The sequence below is a fragment of the Lepus europaeus genome, chromosome 8 (genome assembly GCF_033115175.1).
Source record: "Lepus europaeus isolate LE1 chromosome 8, mLepTim1.pri, whole genome shotgun sequence".
Taxonomy (NCBI): Eukaryota; Metazoa; Chordata; class Mammalia; order Lagomorpha; family Leporidae; genus Lepus; species Lepus europaeus.
This window is the reverse complement of record NC_084834.1, coordinates 130141254-130161213: the sequence shown is the minus strand read 5'-3', so window position 1 is coordinate 130161213 and position 19960 is coordinate 130141254. Positions and strand designations below refer to the sequence as shown.

Sequence of the window (19960 nt, the reverse complement as noted above, 5' to 3'; positions counted from 1 at the left end):
TAAGAAACTGATATACGCAGGCAGTCAGAATTAAACTGATTATATTTCTGAGCTGGAGATCACACCTTTGCCCTGCCCCCTTTCGTGATCTCACGCCCCTACCTGACCTCACTTGTACGCCTACCTGCCAATCAGACTATGTAACCACTCCCCTTTGGAAGTAAATGAAAGACCTGGTGTGCCTGAGCCCCCTCCCTTGTTGTCCCGCACCTCCCACCTCCAGGTGTGCTGCCTTCTTTCCTGCCTGTACTACCCTACCTCTGGCCGAACCTAACTGCACCCTTGCTCCATGTGGTTCCCAGCCTGCTCTCTGCCTGGTATGGACTCAACTTAGTTTCTAGACATTTTTCTCCCCAAAATAAAGCCCTCACTTTCTTGTATATTTCTTTCACTAAATAAATACTAAAAACTGTACCATGTTACCTGTTTCATTTATAAGCAGCTGATATTTAGAATTCTTATCTAAAAGCACAGCAAGAACCCTCGAAATTTTCAGTAAAGGCTCCCAATTTCAAAACCACTTCTAAAAATGTAACTTGTAATAAACACTGTAATGAAAGCTACAACTAGGTAAATTTAGAATGAATCTCAATTGCTTGATTCTCCTTTTCTCTTCTTTTCAGAGTGGTCAGCTTGGCTCTAATCAGTCCATAATTGTAGAGCAGTTGCTGGTGCCAAGACTTCCTGGCTGCCTGTAGGGAGGAGGAGGCTTCAGGACCAAGGCAACAAGGAAAGTGACTACTCCGGGATCAGGGCACACAATCTGCAAGAAAGCTTTTGCAGGAGAACAGACTTGGCAAAGCTATCTCCCCTTTCCCCATTAGAGCATCGCCTGGATGGGCCTCCCAGCAAGCCTCGGAGGTGCTGCTGAAACATGTCTGCCCTCACGCATCAGCAGCAGAGCAACCAGTGCCAACTGTCCACAACAGACCACACACTTTCTTATTAAACTCATTAAGTACACATGAAGTATATTTACCAAAGTAATTTCATAAGAACATGGTAAATTATCTAGTGAAATAATCTATCTAGTAATTGCATTTCAAAGATTTTTAACAGGGCTGGAAAACAATACATTATTTCTTACTCCATTTTTAAAATTTTACTGTTACTTTTTTAAAAAGATTCATTTATCTGAAAGAGTTACATGGAGAGAAGAGAGGTGGGGGGGGGGGGGTTCTGTCCACTGATTCACTCCCCAGTTGGCCACACTGGCCAGAGCTGTGCCGATCTGAAGTCAAGAGCCAGAAGCCTCTTCCAGGTCTCCACGTGGGTGCAGGGGCCCAAGGACTTGGGCCATCCTTTACTGCTCTCCCAGGCCATAGCAGAGAGGTGGATCGGAAGTAGAACAGCTGGGACTTGAACCAGCACCCATATGGGATGCCAGCACTGCAGGTGGCAGCTTTACCTGCTACGCCACAGTGCCGGCCCCTATTTTATAGTTACTTTTAAAAACCTTATTTATTTGAGCAGCAGAAACAGAGGCAAGGGAAGAGGAGAGACAGAGAGGGAGATGGAAAGGAGAGAGAGAGAGATCCTATCTTCTGATTCACTCCCCAAATGCTTATAATGGCCGGAGCTGTACTGGGCTATGCTGGGCTGAAGACAAGAGCCAGCACTTCAACCCAGGTCTCTGGTTTGGGTGTCAGCAATCCAATTACTTACATCATCACCTCCTAGGGTCTGCATTGGCAGGAAGCTGGAGTCAGGAGCAAGAGCTAGAGATTGAACCTAGGTGCTCTGATTTGACACACAGGCATCTTAACGGCTAGGCTAAATACCAGTCCTATTTTTGTTTGTTTGTTTTTCTTTAATTCAAAAGCCAAAAAGATCAATGTACAAGAAAACTATACTTCCTTTTTTTATTTTAATTTTTTGACAGGCAGTTAGACAGTGAGAGAAAGAGAGACAGAGAGAGTTATAGACAGTGAGAGAGAGAGACAGTCAGGTCTTCCTTCCGTTAGTTCACTCCCCTAATGGCCACTACGGCTGGCGCTGCGCCAATTCGAAGCCAGGAGTTGGGTGCTTCCTCCTGGTCTCCCATTCAAGTGCAGGGACCCAAGCACATGGGCCATCCTCCACTCTCCTCCCAGGCCATGGCAGAGAGCTGGACTGTTAGAGGAGCAACTGGGACTAGTACTCGGTGCCCCAACAGGGACTAGAACTGGGGAAGCTGGTGCCGCAGGTGGAGGATTAGCCAAGTGAGTCATGGTGCTGGCCAAAAACTATAGTTTCTGAACATTCAAATTAACTAAGGTTTATAATATAGAGTTTCTTAGTTTACACTTGCTAAAAACCATCCAGGGAAAATTTTTATTTGATAGTTCTAAATTCTCACAGAAGCTTCCAAATAGCCAATTTAAAGAGGAAAACAACCATTTTACTTTTCAAGGCAGAAACTTAATGTGTGGGGCAAGCTTTGTCACTCACTAGCAAGTTAAGCTGCCATCCATTCTGCTTCTAATCCAGCTCCTTGCTAATGTGCCTGGGAAGGCAGCAGATGATGGCTGAAGTGCTTGGGTCCCTGCTACCTATGTGGGAGACCAGGATGGAGTTTGTAGCTTCTAGCATCAGTCTGGCCCAGTCCATGCTTTTTTTGGGCATTTGGGGAGTAAACCAGCAAACAGAAGATGAATATCTCTCTCTTTCTGCATTTCAAATAAATAAAAAGTTTTTTTATAATAATTTTCAGTGGCTGTAAAATAGGTAAAAAGACATACTATGGCTGTTTATATGATAATATGATCGACCATAACTCTAATTATATATTTAGACAAAGTTAACTTAAAATGATGGAAAACTGTAAAATAATGATTTACATGTATACTGTTCACCTTTCCTCTTCCCCTTTTTACCTTCTACATCCTCCCCGGTGGAGATATTCTCAGAATCCAAGCAGCTGTGTGACTCCGGCAAATACCCCTCGGGGGGTAGACTCACAGTATAGAGCCGCCTGTCAGACTGCGTCTTAGTGTCACTGTCTGTAAAAAACAAAGGGAAATGAGAAACTGGTATATGTTACATAATGCAATCAGACATTCGTTTGCTCTGATTACGTGGTCATCATTTCTACAACTCAATTCAAGGAAGACATGAAATCAAACAGTTTAATAAAACCTAACCATAGTTATAAACACTGATCGTAATAAGCCAAGCATTTTGCTAGGAAAGTAAGTCAGCTATATATCTAACCAGGAAAAAGGAACTGTTTATAATTATCCAAGTTCACATTAAGTTACTTCTTATGTAAACTTTTGGGTTTCACAATGTGATGTAAAAATATTACTAAGCCAGGAGTATGAAGCAGAAAAAGTTCATTTTCTGGAAGTTCTCTCCATGTACATACTAGTTTACATGTACTAACATGTACACACCCACAATCATACACACTAACAATGCACATCTTCATGAAATCAGGCCACACATACTTCATTATTATACAGACTGTGCCTGTGTACCTCACATGTATAGATACCATTTAGAAGTGAACATACTATGATAAAATAATGCTACAATATTTAAATTTGTATACTCTTTTGATGACTGCATAATATTCCTTGCTCTAAGAAAACTATAATTTAAGCATTTTGCAGAAGTCTGTTCACAGAGGCTGGCCTCAGATCCCCACTGTTACAAACAGGTGCCATGGTCATCCGGGCTGCATACTTGTCTGTGTACTTGGCAACTTGGTTCCCTCTTTGCTGGCTATTTACATTCACTGTGTAGAAAAGCCATTAGAAGGGAGCTGGTTGGGGCCAGCGCTGTAGCACAGTGGGTTAAAACCCTGGCCTGAAATGCTGGTATCCCATATGGGCACCGGTTGTAGTCCCAGCTACTCCTCTTCCGATCCAGCTCTCTGCTATGGCCTGGGAAAGCAGTAGAAGATGGCCCAAGTCCTTGGGCCCCTGCCCCCACATGGGAGACCTGGAAGAAGCTCCTGGCTCCTGGCTTCGGATCAGCGCAGTTCTGGCCTTGGCAACCATCTGGGGAATGAACCAGCGGATGGAAGAATTCTCTCTCTGTCTCTACCTCTCTCTCTGTAACTCTTTCAAATAAATAAAATAAATCTTTAAAGAAAAAAAAAAAAAAGAAGGGAGCTGGCTTCTCACATTCTTCAACAATCTTTTAATCTACCTATTTTCATTTAAAATCTGGAAAATTGACGCTGTTATATGTGATATACACAAGTGGATGTCCCAATTGTTTTTCACAGAGTAGCAAGCATTTTCTCTTAGAATCAACAACTATGGGTTGGCGTTGTGGCACAGCAGGTTAAGCAGTGGCTTGCAACACCAGCATTCCTTAATGGAGTAATGGTTCAAGTCCCAGCTGCTCCACTTCCAACCCAGCTCCCTGTCAATATGCCTTGGAAAATAGCAGAAGATGGACCAAGTATTTGGACCCCTGCCACTCATGTGGGAGATCCAGATGGAGTTCCTGGCTCCTAGCTTTGGCCTAACCCAGCCTTGGCCAATGTAGTCATTTAGGGAGTGAACCAGTGGATGGAAGATCTCTCCGTCTTTCCCCATCTCTCTCCCTCCCTCTCTGTTGTTCTGCCTTTCAAGTAAATAAATAAATCTTTTAAAAAAAATCAACCATGACAAAAATTAAGAGATGAATAGTATATATGATAGAATTGTGGTTACAATATATTTAAATTTAAAGATATTAAATGTAAAAATCTTGAAACATTTTCAAATTCTTATGCTCTCAATATATTTCACTTTCTTAAAGTGATGTTGCCAGAATTCTAGCTCTTAAGTTAATTTGCTTTGCCACAGTTGATTAATTACTATGTCATTCCCTGCTAGAACCAAGTGCAGATGGAAACAAGCTTCTATGTATACTATCGCCTATCAAGTAACATCAGCATTTGATTCTTTTTCACAGAATGTTTTTGGAAGCTTTCTATCAGTTAAATCTTTCTTAATAAGAAAATTAAATGGAACTTAAAATGTCATTGTTCACCTAATTATTAGGATGAGTATAGGAGGTATTATGGCCATGAAGCAAGAGATGATTCATGCAACAGGAAATAACAACACATCCAAGAAAAAGAATTTTTATGGAAATATGCCAGGAGACAGTCCTCATCTATTAGGAAATCATACACTGATTACCACTGAGTTTTTAGGCTGTAAATGAAAATAATGTCAAATCCAGTAAGGGGAGGAAAGTGTTGCCTGTAGGTTCATCTGTAGGTGAGGGTGAGTGGCCAGGTAATCTGTAACAGCTTCTGGTTCTAATTTCTTGTATTCTTCTAGGTAAATGATTCTCTGCAATGACATTTACCCCTTGCACAAGTTAGATATTGAGTCTCTTGTCTGATATAAGCAAAGAGATCAGCTGGCCAGTAGCTGTGCAATTCTGTAAACAATCCTCTTCTTTTCAACACAGAGGAGTGCAGCATTTGTGGGAACAGCCTCCTAGGATCTTCAGTCTCCCCACGTGAGAGTGAAAGGGACAAGGAAGGTAGGTAGAAATCCAATCTGTATTGGGGCTGGAGCTGTGGCTCACTTAGCTAATCTTCCTCCTTGTGGCACCGGCATCCGGGTACACCAGCATATGGGCACTGGGTTCTAGTCCCGGTTGGGGCGCTGGATTCTGTCCCAGTTGCTCCTATTCCAGTCCAGCTCTCTGCTGTGGCCCGGGAAGGCAGTGGAAGATGGCCCAAGTCCTAGGGCCCTGCACCCGTATGGGAGACCAGGAGGAAGCACCTGGCTCATGGCTCTGGATTGGCGCAGCGCTGGCCGTAGTGGCCATTTGGGGGGTGAACCAGCAGAAGGAAGACCTTTCTCTCTGTCTCTCTCTCTCACTGCCTAACTCTACCTGTCAAATAAGTTAAAAAAAAAAAAAAAAGAAAGAAAGAAATCCAATCTGCAGACAGAATCCACAAGCACAAAAGGCCTAAGAAGGCTGGAAGTCCCAAGTGTAAGAGGAGAAAAGCTTTCACCAGCCTAGGTGGCTGAGTTGTTCTGTAGGATTCTACCATTCAGCTTGCCTTGCGACTACACACACTACTACACACTCTCACAGTCCTCAGTCCACCTCTTCCCAGACTTCTTATGTCCACAGAATAATGCTCCTCTCTGTTACCTGGTTACATCCCAACTCTAGCTACGGCAGGCCTTCCTCCTCCTCTGGGCTCATCTTGGCCAGCTGACAGCTGCCTAGGGACATGCCAATGGAAGACTAATAATTTCTACCATCCTTGGACTGCCTGGAAAACAACTTTGCTCTGTCAGCAATGTTCTCAAGCCCACCCTCTCTCCCAAGGGCCTTTGCTCTTGTTTCATCACAAAAATAAATCACAAGAGTCCCACAGACCCCGACCCACAGCTGCTGTGACCAGAGCCCTCATCACATCAGGCCTCCAACTCTGTACCTGCAGAAGGCCAGCACCACCCTGCCCTCCTCAGACACGCTCTAGCAGCTCTCTCCAGTCCCTCTCTTTCTCCTCTTTTCTCTTCCCCTTTCTCTCCCCACCTCCAAGCTCTTGCTCCTTACCTTTAACTGCTCCCTTCTCTTTCTAACCCTCCAGAAGACTCTAGTATAGCCACAGTGGCTTCCAAGTTCTGCTAAACATACAGAATATAACAGCAGTTAATTATATTCCATGATTTCCACCAACTTCTGATGTTAACGCTCTTTCCACTGCCCCATGCCTACCACCTAGGTCCGCTTCCAGTGAGGGTCTGTGGGTGAAAAAAAATCTCTCATGCCTTGTAGGTATGAAAAGATTTTGACTTGATCTCTTTCTAGATGTTTCATTCATGCTCTTAATAGGTAGCATAACTGCACTGTGATCAGTCTCCCTCCTGTTCTGCTCCCCACCTGCCCTGCTCCCAGGGCAACTAAGGTTACTATGTGTGGCCAGTTATTCCAAGGCTGCTGGTGAGCAGGTAACAGACACACACACACACACACACACTGTTATTTCTTCTCTCCTTGAATCAGTTGCAAACACCCATTTTCTCTTGGTTTTTGCCCAGTGACATATCTTAATGTTACTTCAGTGATTCACAAAGGGGCTCCCTACCCCTTTTGATGACTTTGTGTAAACTGTAAGAAACAAACACATCACTGTGATTTAACCAACCTCCTACCATTGGAAATTCAGACTTGTATCGATCTCATTTTACTCTGAACAATAATGAATAACTGGCATACATAAGTGAATCAATAGGAAAGTCTCCTGGAGGCAACACTGCTGGGTCCAAGGTGTGTGCATTTTTTAACCAAGGATGTTCTCAGCCTGCCTTTCCATACCACTGTAGGGATTCATATTCCCACAGTCAGGCTTCAGTGGCCAGCCACTCCTGACACAGGCATGGACAAATGAATGCTTGCTGTACAAACACATGACAGAGGAAGACGGAATCCAACATTGCTACCATTGAGGGTCAGCATCTCTTCTTTTTTTCTTTCTTTCTTTTTTTTTTTTTTTTTTTTGACAGGCAGAGTGGATGGTGAGAGAGAGAGAGACGGGCACTCCCTTGACTTGCATCCTCTGGTCTACTTTAACACAAACCAGGAGGAAAAGAAAGCTCGGCATCAGAAGCAATGGGTGGCAGGCCTATTCATGGCTGATCTGTACAGTGATCTGCCCTCAAGGAGACCCAACAGGCCAGTCCACTGCAGTGGCTTTCAATGTGGTAAGCCTGGGCTTCAGCAGAAGTCAGCTTGTGAAGAGCCCTGGCAGCTCTGCCAAGAGTTGGATCACTGGAAATGGACCTGCCCTGGAGTCGAAGGATGCCCAGGTCAGAGCCACAGATCTTATTGGCTCTAAGCTGAAAAGCCCTTCACTCAGCCCAACTTCCAAAGTGACCACTGCAGCTGAGGGGATGGTCAAGTAGGGTCAGCAACATTGCAGGCAGAACTGTAAATATCTTGTTAGAGATGCCACCTGCCTTTACCTGGCCAGCTCTCCTCCCAGGCCAGCCAAGTAATGAAAGTCAACAGAGTGCCTTCCCCTAGGAGGTTCACACCTCCCTTAGGATATACCCCATGTGAAGAGATAGATAGGTCTGGGCCTCTGAATTTACAAGGCCTAAAGCCCACCAGATTATTATCAAGCCCCTTCTATCAGGTTCTATTTGCCTCTCAATCAGAAAACTTAATTGTAGCTTAGACAGCACCTTTCTTAGCTCCTCTAATAATGACTCTGTCCTTTGTTCTAGGCCCTGTCTAGTGCACTTGGGCCTCACTCCTTTGTAATCATAACCTCTACTCTACCACCAATGGCTCTACTCCCAACCTGTGTGTACTGGTGGTCCTCTTCCCCACTTAATGCTGTATAATTGTTCAAACCTGGTAAATGCCACTCTTAGGATCATTGGTTACTATCCTCACTCTGTCTTTTATGACCTTGTCCAAATATGATCAGAGTCGGCAAACTTGGAAGGCTTCCATAGCCTTGGCAACTCATGACGACAGCCTAGGATGGTTACTGGCACCATAAACTAGAGTGTCAATTTGTTGGGTCAACAACAGGAGCCACTGTGCACTTGCTCCTCATGTGGGATCTCTGTCCTTAATGTGCTGTACATTGTGATTTAATGCTATAACTAGTACTCAAACAGTATGTTTCACTTTGTGTTTCTATGTGGGTGCAAACTGTTGAAATCTTTATACTAAATTGATCTTCTGTATATAAAGAGAATTGAAAATGAATCTTGATGCAAATGGAAGGGGAGAGGGAGCGGGAGAAGGGAGGGTTGCGGGTGGGAGGGAAGTTATGGGGGGGGGGGGAAGCCATTGTAATCCATAAGCTGTACACTGGAAATTTATATTCATCAAATAAAAGTTAAAAAAAAAAAAAAAACAGAAAGGTCTTCCTTTACCATTGGTTCACCCTCCAATGGCCGCCGCGGCCAGCGTACTGCAGCTGGCGCACCGCGCTGATCCCAAGGCAGGAGCCAGGTGCTTCTCCTGGTCTCCCATGGGCTGCAGGGCCCAAGCACTTGAGCCATCCTCCACTGCACTCCCGGGCCACAGCAGAGAGCTGACCTGGAAGAGGGGCAACCGGGACAGAATCCAGCACCCTGACCGGGACTAGAACCTGGTGTGCCGGCGCCGCAAGGCGGAGGATTAGCCTGTCGAGCCGCAGCGCCGGCCCGGCATCTCTTCTTGAAGGCTGAGCCAATGGTGTATCTATTCTTCGAGCCGCCTTGCACCATGCTTTGCACACTTCTCTTTTGAGCTTTCATCATGAGCTCTTTAGATGTTAAGGAAATGAACCTCTGTTTTGCCAAACAGAATTCGAAATTTTATGAGGTGTAGTTAAGAATTTTTCGTTTATGTCTCAGAATTGCATAATTTCTTATAGTACTTTTATGGTTTCCATTGAGGATTTAAGTTCTGGCTACATCTGGAGTGCAAAGAGCTTCAGGTAAACTGTGGTTCCAATCTATTCTATCCCAGAAAGTACCCAGTTGGCACCCACCAATGAAAAAAACACATGAACTACTCCCAGCCCACACTGAACTCCATATCCTAGACCAGTCCAGCAAAACATACCTCTAGAAAAAACGTTCTGTTTGTATGTATAAAATGCATAAGCCTCCACAAAACAGTTGCCAATAAAGCTAGAAACACAGCAGAGCTCAAGGTCCAAAATTCACCTTTCTGAGCTACACAAAGGTGGTGGTGGGGTCTGTGTCACCTCACTCTGGGGCAGGGTCTCAGTGTGGTCTGACCTGCGTGGTGTACCTTCACTCTAGGGCAAGGTCTCACTGTATTTCAACCTGGTGGTCTGTGTCAGTTTGCTGTGTTAGCAATAATACTATCTGCAGTCCTAATTGGCCGGGTAACATGAATCTGAGGCTCTCCCTACTGAATATAGGGGAAGATCAACTTATCAAAATAGAAAACACTAAAATTTTAATATATGCTCCAAAAGAAACCTGCACTAAATGGCATTTCCATCAGCAATTTGTGACTATTTTCTTGAGTTCTCAATGACAAGGTAGCATACCTACTTTGTCAGTGAAGTAGACAGAAAATAGCACCTTATGATTGTCTTTATCTGTGAAATTTTAATTATAAGCGAGGTTCTTTCTGGGATCATCTTGTATGGAGGCCACAAGTTCCAACCACACAGCTTTGTTTTGTCCAAAATTTCAGCTCAGAAATTTCCCATACCTTAATTCCATTCTGCAAAATAGCTAAAATTACCTTAGTGTAAGATATGAAAGGTTAATTATCCTCAGAGAAAAACAAGAAATAGCATTTCCTACCTGTATGCAATAAATGGAAAAAATATTTCTACAAAAAGAGAGTGGACATTACACCCTGCCTCTGTGTCCTGATGTACCCTGGTCTCTCTCCTGGCATCAGGGCAGTTTAAGCAATTAAATCTAAATAGAGAAAAGCAGCCAAAGCAACGAAACAAAGAAGAAACTAATGAATATCTCCACAAATGCCAAATAACAAATGTGCCAATTCAAGAAAAAAGAATAAGGAAGACAACATGATGCCCCCAGAAGAACACAATACTAGATTGCAAAGATGATGAAATTGAAGAAATGCCAGAAATGAAATTCAAAAAATTGATCATAGGATTACTTAGAAGTAATCAGAAGCAAATGCATGAACAAATGAAACCCATACGTGACATGAAAGAAAATTTCCCCACAAAATTCAGATCTTAAAGAGAAATCAAAATGAAATCTTAGAAATAAAGAATTCAATAGAACAAATAAAAATGCAGTGGAAAGCCATAACAACAGGATCGTTGAAGCAGAAGAAAGAATATCCAATTTAGAAGAGAAAGCACAGGAAATTATAAAATCAGACCAAACACAAGAAGAAGAAGTTAGAAAACAAAAAAATACTGTTGGTAATCTACAGGATACTATCAAAAAACCCAACAAATGGTCCTAAGAGTTCCTAAAGGCATGGAAAGAGAGAAAGGATTACATGGCCTTTTTAGTGAAATAATTACAGAAAACTTCCCTAATTTGAAGAAAGAAAGGGACAGCCAAGTACAAGAAGCACATAGAACTCCTAATAGACATGACCAGAAAAGATCTTCACCACAACACATTGTAGTCAAACTCTCTACAGTAAAACATAAAGAAAAGATTCCAATATATGCACAAGAGAAACACAAGATTACTTTCAGAGGATCTCCAATCAGACTCACAGCTGACGTCTCATCAGAAACCCTATAGGCTAGGAGAGAATGGAAATATATATTCCAAGTCTTAAGAGAAAATAACTGTCAACCCTGAATACTATACCTGGCAAAGCTTTCATTTATGAATGAAGGGGAAATAAAAACTTTCCATGACAAACAGTAATTGAAACCATCTGTCACCACTTGTCTAACCTCGCTGAAGATGCTTAAGGATATGCTACCCACAGAAACACAGAAACACAGTAATAACAATGGAAGAAGGTAAAGGAAGAAAATCTTCCAGTAAAAATACATGGCCTCAACTCTCCAGGTAAAACAGAGACAGGCTGAATGGATTAAAAATTAAAACCCATCTATTTGCTGCCTATAAGAAACAAAGGATGGAAAAAGATATTCCATGCTAACAGAAATCAAAAAAAGGGCTGGTGCAGCCATCGTAGTATCAGACAAAATAGACTTTAACACAAAAACTGTTAAAAGAGACAAAAAAGGGCACTATGTAATGAATAAGGGATCAATTCAACAGGAAGATGTAACTGTCACAAACGTATATGCACCTAATTACAGGGCACCTGGCTATTTAAAATAAATGTTAAGGGATCTAAAGGGAGATATAAACTCAAATACAATAGTAATGGGAGATTTCAATACTCCATTTTCAGCATGGACAGCAACTGTCCATTTTCAGCAATGGACAGTTCAGACAAAAAAAAAAAAAAAAAAAACCAGCAAGGAAACAGCAGAGTTCATCAACACTACAGATCAAATGGACCTAACAGATATCTACAGAACATTTCAACCTACAGTTGCAGAATACATATTCTTCTCAGCAGTGCATGGAACGTTCTCTAGGATTAACCACATGCTAGGCCATAAAACAAGTCAGCAAATTCAAAAAAATGGAAATAATACCATGCATCTTCTCAGATCACAATGAATGAAGCTGGAAATTAGCAACTCAGAAATCTCTAGAACATACGCAAACATATGAAGACTGAACAACATGCTCCTGAATGAACAGTGGGTCACAGAAGAAGTCAAAAGAAAAATTTAAAAAATTTCTGGAAACAAATGAAGAAGACAATACAACATATCAAAACTTATAGAATACAGCAAAAGCAATGTTAAGAGGAAAATTTATGGCTGGCGCCGTGGCTTAACAGGCTAATCCTCCGCCTTGCGGCACTGGCACACTGGGTTCTAGTCCCGGTCAGGGCGCCGGGTTCTATCCCGGTTGCCCCTCTTCCAGGCCAGCTCTCTGCTATGGCCCGGGAAGGCAGTGGAGGATGGCCAAGTCCTTGGGCCCTGCACCTGCATGGGAGACCAGGAGAAGTACCTGGCTCCTGGCTGCGGATCAGCGCGATGAGCCGGCCACAGCGGCCATTGGAGGGTGAACAAACGGCAAAAAGGAAGAACTTTCTCTCTGTCTCTCTCTCTCACTATCCACTCTGCCTGTCCAAAAAAATAAAATAAATTTTAAAAAAGAGGAAAATTTACAACAATTGGTACTTACATCAAGAATTTGGAAAGGCACTAAATAAATGAGCTATCAATTCCTTTCAAGGATCTAGAAAAACAAGAGCAAACCAAACCCCAAACTAGTAGGAGAAAAGAAATAATTAAGATTAGGGAAAAAAATCAACAAAATTGAAGCCAAAGAAACAATACAAAAGATCAGCAAAACAAAGACTTGGTTTTTGAGAAAATAAAGAAAATTGACATACCATTTACCCAACTAACAAACAAAAAAAAATAGTGAGAGGACCCAAATCAATAAAATTAGAGATGAAAAAGAAAATATAACAACAGACACCACAGAAATAAAGAGAGTCATCAGAAATTACCACAAATAGCTATATGTCAACACACTGGGAAACTTAGAAGAAATGGATAGATTCCTGGACACATAGAACCTACCTAAACTGAGCCATGAAGACATAGAAAACCTAAACAGATCCATTACTGAGAAGGAAACTGAATCAGCAAAAAAGACCCTTCCAACAATGAAAAGCCCAGAACCAGATAGATGGCTTCACTGCTGAATTATACCAGACATTTAAAGAAGAACTAACCCCGATACTTCTCAAGTTATTCAAAACAACTTAAAGGGATAGAAACCTTCCGAATTCTATGAAGCCAGCATCACCTTAATTTCTAAACCCAGAAAAGATACAACAGAAAAAGAGAACTACTGACCCATTTCCCTAATGAACAGACACAAAAATCCTCAGCAAAATTCTAGCCGATCAAATCCAACAACACATCAGAAAGATCATCTACCCAGACCAAATGGGATTTATCCTGGTATGCAGGATTGGTTCAACATTCACAAATCAATCAATGTGATACATCATATTAACAAACTGAAGAACAAAAACCATATGATTATCTCAATAGATGCAGAGAAAGCATTTGATAAAATACAATACCCTTTCATGATGAAAACTCTAAGCAAGTTGGGTATAGAAGGAACATTCCTCAACATAATCAAGGCAATTAATGACAAATGCACAGCCAGTGTCCTATTGAATTGGGAACAGTTGGAAGCATTCCCACTGAGATCTGGAACCAGACAAGGATGCCCACTCTCACCACTGTTATTCAATATAGTCCTGGAAGTTTCAGCCAGCAAGCAAAAGAAACCAAAGGCAAACAAATTGGGAAGGAGGAAGTCAAACTATCCCTAATTGCAGATGATCCAAAAGACTCCACCAAGAGACTATTGGAACTCACAGAAGAGTTTGGTAAAGTAGCAGGATACAAAGTCAATAAACAAAGATCAACCACCTTTGTATATACAGACAATGCCAGGGCTGCGAATGAACTTCAAAGATCTAATGTAATCAAGGATTTCAAATATCTCTACAATGAGAATTACAAAACAATAAAGAAAGAAATAGAAGAAGATATAAAAAAAGGAAAAATTTTCCATGTTCATGGATTGCAAGAATCAATATCATCAAAATGTCCATTCTTCCAAAAGCAATTTAGAGATTCAATGTGATACCAATCAAAATACCAAAGACATTCTTCTCAGATCTAGAAAAAATGATGCTGATATTCCAGAAATACAGGAGACCTCAAATAGCTAAAACAATCTTATATGACAAAAACAAAGCTGGAGGCATCACAATACCAGATTTCAAGAATACTATGGGACAGTTACTATCAAAACAGCCTGGTACTGGTACAAAAAACAGATGGATAGACCAATGGAACAGAATAGAAATGCTAGAAATCAATCCAAGCATCTACAACCAACTTATATCTGACCAAAGAGCTAAAATCAATTCCTGGAGAAAGAACAGTCTCTTCACAAATGGTGCTGGGAAAACTGGATTTTCACATGCATAAGTATGAAACAGAACCCCTACCTTACACCTTACTCAAAATTCCATTCAAAATGAATAAAGCCCTAAATCTATGACTTGACACTATCAAATTACTACAGAGTGTTGCAGTGGATTCGTTCTGAGAGGAGGAGTGTGGTGGGGGCAAGAGATGCAGAGTCACCACACAGACCCCGGGAGTGGGGTGAAAGCAGGCCAGAGGTGAGCAGCCTGCAGACTCGTTTATTTCAGCTGGTACAGCAGCTTAAATGGCCAAGGCAGCCAATCCAATCAAGGGGCAGTTTATGTTCTAACCAATCACAGCCTGTTGCCAGACAGTATCTGAAGCCATCCAATTACAGCCTGTTGCCAGGCAGGCTCTGTTGCCAGGTGGTTTCCAAAGCCATCCAATCACAGCCTGTTGCCAGGCAGGCTCCGTTGCCAGGTGGGTTTCAAACCATTCCTGAGTAACTAACACTGGCTTGCTGGCAGCCATCTTGGCATGGCCTTCTCATTCCACCACAAGAGAACACTGGGGAAACCCTGCAAGACATTGGCATACGCAAAGAATTCTTGGAAAAGACCCCAGAGGCACAGGCAAAGGCAAAACTGACAAATGGGATTATATCAAATTGAGAAGTTTCTGTACTGCAAAAGAAAACACCAGGGAAGTGAAGAGGCAACCAAAAGAATGGGAAAAAAATATTTTCAAACTATGCAACCAATAAAGGATTAATAACCAGAATCTACAAAGAGATCAAGAAATTCCACACCAACAAAACAAACAACCCAGTAAAGAAATGGGTCAAGGCCTTAAACAGATGTTTTTTAAAAGAGAAAATCCAAATGGCCAACAGAAACATGAAAAAAGTGTTCAGGATCACTAGCCGTCAGGGAAATGCAAATCAAAACCACAATGAGGTTTTACATCAACCCAGTTAGAATGGCTTTCATACAGATGTCAATGAACAACAAATGCTGGTGAGGATGTGGGGAAAGAGATATCATAATCCAATGTTGGTGGGAATGTAAACTGGTAAAACCACTATGGAAGATAGCAGATTGGAGATATGTCAGAAATCTGAATATAGACCTACAATTTGACCCAGTCATCCCACTCCTGGGAATTTACCCAAGGAAAATGAAATCAGCATATGAAAGTTATCTGTACCCACATGTTTATTGCAGTTCAATTCACAATAACTAAGACACAGAATAAACCTAAATGGCCGTCATCTGAAGACTGGATAAGAAACTGTGGGATATGTACTCTATGGAATACTACACAGTGGTAAAAGAAAAATAAAATCTGGTCATTTGCAACAAAATAGATGAATCTGGAAAACATTATACTTAGTGAAATAAGCTAGTCCCAAAGAGACAAAGACCATATGTTCTCTCTGATCTGTGAGAACTAACAGAGCACCTAAAAAGAAATACGTAGAAGTGAAACTGACACTTTGAGAAGTGATGACTTGAACAGCCCTTTTCTTGACTGTCAAGGAACAGTGTTTTTTTCTCTTCTTCATACTATTTGTTGAACTCTTTACTGAACATAGAGTTAATCATGTGTATAAAGTCATTTGAAAATAGATCTCAGTAAAAAATAATAAGAGTGGGAACAAGAGAGGGAGGAGGAAGTTTGTAGCTGTAAAGCTGTGTACTTCTGCATACATTCCTATGGACTTACTTGTAAGGGTACAGTTGAAATCTTTACTTAGGATAGAGTTGGTTTTCTGTGTATAAAGTTAACTGAAAATGAACCTAAATGGAGAATGGGACTGGGAATGGGAGAGGGAGGAAGAGGTTGAGTGGGAGTACGGGTGGGAGGGCGGATATGACTGGAAGTATCCCTAGATTCCTAAAGTTATACTTTTGAAATCTGTACTCATTAAATAAAAGGCTTCTTTGGGGAAAAAATTAAAACCAGGGTAAAAACCCTGACATGGCATCAGCTTTCATATAAGATTTTCTCTCAGAAGGTCAAGATGGTAGGAGGCCAAAACAGCAGAAATATCCACTTCTGGACAGGATGCAGTAGCAATCAGCAGGAATCCCCTGCATAACACCATCACAAAGATGGACAGAAGAAGAGAAATGGCACCGAATTTCAGGTTGTGCCATAACATCATTCCTGGGTGATGGGAACCTGTGCAGCAAGTCAGCTGCCCTGGCCCAAGACAGGGGTCTCAGCCTTCGTAGGAGGCGATTCATGGAGTACAGTGCTCAGAGGACCTCCTCAGCAGCAGGGCACTTAATTATACTCCACATACTCTCAAGAACACTGACAGCCAACAGAAGATCCAGCCCCACAGTGTGTGTGCAGCCTACATGCTCTCAAGGCTAACTTGTGAAATAGGAGGAGAGCATGTGAATATACAGTGGATTTAAGGCTTGTTTGCTGTCATGAGCTACTTTGTTGTCAGGACACTCCAGTCATCCTAAAAAACTAAACTGAAACACAAAAAAGAAAGAAAATGATGAAGAGAACATCCTTGGGATACCTTTAAATGATCCAACATGTACATGGAGGCTGCAAAGCAAATGACAGAAACAGGGACAGAAAAATAACCTGAAGGAGAAGTGACTTAACATCCCCAAGTTTTATGAAAACAATAAATCCACAGATTCAAGAAGTTCAATTAACCCCATGCGTAAGACATATGAAGAAAACACCAAAGCACAACAAAATCAACTGCTTAAAGCTAAATAGATGGACAAGTGTTGATTTATTCATATAACAGTGTATTATATGTCATAAATTCTCAATGCATGAGAATAACTAGACAGGAACAGAAATGCAGAGGATATCTAAAAACTTTATTTATTTAAGTCAGTATTACTGTATTTATATTTTTTTTAAAAGATTTTATTATTTATTTTAAAGGCCGAGTTACAGAGGGAGAGAAAGAGAGAGTGAGAGAGATCTTGCATCCACTGGTATACTCCCCAAATGGCCACAACAGCTAGTGCTGGGTCAGGCCAAAGCCAGGAGCCAGGAGCCAGGATTTTCATCTGGGACTACCATGTGGGTGCAGGGGACCAAGCATTTGGGTCATCTTCTGCAACGTTCTCAGGTGCATTAGCAGGGAGCTGGATCAGAATTGGGGCAGCTGGGACTTGAACTGGCACCCATATGGGTGGGATGTTAGCATTGCAGGTGGTAGCTTTACCTACTATGTCACAATGCCAGCCCCATTGTGCTTCTTAAACAAGACACTTTTAAGAAAGTATGGCAAAGTGTTAAGATATGAAAAAGCTGGCCAGCGCTGCAGCTCACTAGGCTAATCTACTCCGTCTGTGGTGCCGGCACCCTGGATTCTAATCCCGGTTGGGGCATCAGTTCTGTCCCGGTTGCTCCTCTTCCAGTCCAGCTCTCTGCTGTGGCCCAGGAGTGCAGTGGAGGATGGCCCTACTCCTTGGGCCCTGCATCCGCATGGGAGACCGGGGGGGGGGGGGGGCACCTGGCTCCTGATTGGCGCAGCATGCCAGCCGCAGTGCACCGGCGGTGGCGGCCACTTGGGGGGATGAACCAACGGAAAAGGAAGACCTTTCTCTCTGTTTCTCTCTCTCTCACTAACTCTGCCTGTCAAAAAAAAAAAAAAAAAGAGAGAGAGAGAGAGATATGAAAAAGCTGGGGCTGGCACCATGTCACAGGAGGCCAAGCCGCGGCCTGCAACACCAGCATCCTGTATAGGCACCAGTTCATGGCCCAGTTGCTCTACTTCTGATCCAGCTCCCTGTTAATGGCTTGTGAAAAGCAACAGGAGATGGCCCAAATGCTTGGGTTCCTATACCTACGTGGAAAACCTGAATGAAGCTCCTGGCTCTTAGCTTGGATCTGGCCCAGCCCTGGCCAATACAATCATTTGGGGAGTGAACCAATGGATGGAAAACATCTATTTTTCTTTTTTTCTTCCCTTTCTCTCTCTCTCTTTATTTCTCTTTCTCTCTCTTTCTTTCTCTCCCTTCCTTCCTTTTCTTCCTTTTCTCTCTTTCCCTCCATCGCTCCTTCTCTCTTCTCTCTGTAACTCTGCCTTTCAAATAAAATAAAAATTACATTTTATAAGCTATGAAAAAGCAGGATGGAGGAAGAAATACTTCATATCTTCATGGTTTTCCAGGAAAATATTCATATCTTAACAGAAAATTGACTAGGTTTCCTAAGAAAAAGAGAGAATGTGACTACATTTTCCTAGAAACACCTTGATCCATGCAAATGTCCCTCTGTGTGGCAGTGTTTGTGGGTCTGTGAAAAGTCACAAGCCAGTAAACCAGAGTGGAATCCAACAGCAAACAGCACAAGTCCTATATCCCCAAAAGAACGTTTTAAACCATGAATCCCACACACATTTAAAAGCTGCCATATAAAGCTCTAGTTTTGCTGTACTGTAAATAGATATTTACATTACGTTATGACTTTCTCTCTTATATTCATCTAAAGGAACTGAATACCACAGCAAGTTGACAGGCATCTTCTTCCAATTAAAAGGTGTGAACAGGGACTGGGGGTTGGCCTAATGGTTAAGATTCCATCCCATATGAAAATACCTGGCAGCTCTGGCTCCTGACTAGCTTCCTACTGATGCAGACCCTGGGAGGCCTTAGGAAGCAGCAATGATGGATCAAGTAATGTAGTTCCTGCCACCTGTGTGGGACACCTGGATTGAGTTCCTGATTTCAGCTCGGCCCAGCCCTGGAAGCTGTGGGCATCTGGGGGAGTGAACCAGTAGACACCTGCCTCTCTGTTTCTCAAATACAATTTTAAGTATGTGAGCAAGCTCTTAACTTAGAAGTCTGAGACTATTTTTCTCCTTTAATTCTAACTCCCTCAAATTTTACTCTAGCATAATAACTGTATCATGCCATAATTTTAAACAAATTATATTCTGAAAAAATGTCCATTGTACCTCTTTTAAAAAAATTTTTTAAATTAATATGCAATTGATCAAAATGGCAATTATTACTTTTGATAATTATTCAATACAAAGAATAATACAAAGAATAAAATGTTAATGGAAATGAGTCTTTTACTACTGAGAGGAAAGGAATTTGGTTTTTCTTCTCAATCATGGAAGAATATTTATTATTGCTATATCAGACAGTTCTATTTCTAGTTTTCACTTCTATAGAGGGAGCTGCTGAGAAACTCTGATCATATAAATAGAAGACTGTATATGTAGTTAGTTATTCACAGCAACACACTTTATTCACTGAATTAATTCTGAGTCATTACATGCCAAAAATCACACAGAAATCCATCATCAAAATTAGCTCCTTCAGTTTTGCCGAAAGAAAAGAAATGTAAACCATTTGATTTGCAAAGGAGTTGGGTACCCAGTCATCAGAATAATTCACTTTCTTGCCAAGAACCAGGGTTCCTATCTGCTTTATGAGATCCCAAAGTGGTTTCTAGGCTCAAAAGTACTTCTTTTAGAAAGGCACAGAGTAGCAGTCACAAAAGGGAAATGAGAAAAGAATACCAGGCACT

At 41.8% G+C, this 19960-nt stretch overlaps 1 protein-coding gene across 5 annotated transcripts in view; it reads right to left on the bottom strand.

Moving 5' to 3' along the window:
• Nucleotides 1-19960, bottom strand: part of ERICH1 (glutamate rich 1) — a 97715-nt gene that overhangs the window by 50276 nt on the left and 27479 nt on the right. For 3 of the 5 annotated variants that reach the window (XR_009866586.1, XM_062198859.1, XM_062198856.1), the window contains exon 3: nucleotides 2820-2981. Coding sequence is in view for 4 of the 5 variants with exons in the window: in XM_062198859.1 (XP_062054843.1) it covers nucleotides 2820-2981 (162 nt within the window). In the remaining variant the exon portion in view is untranslated. The remainder of the gene's footprint in view (nucleotides 1-2819; nucleotides 2982-19960) is intronic. The other 2 variants (XM_062198857.1, XM_062198858.1) reach the window with 2 other exon arrangements.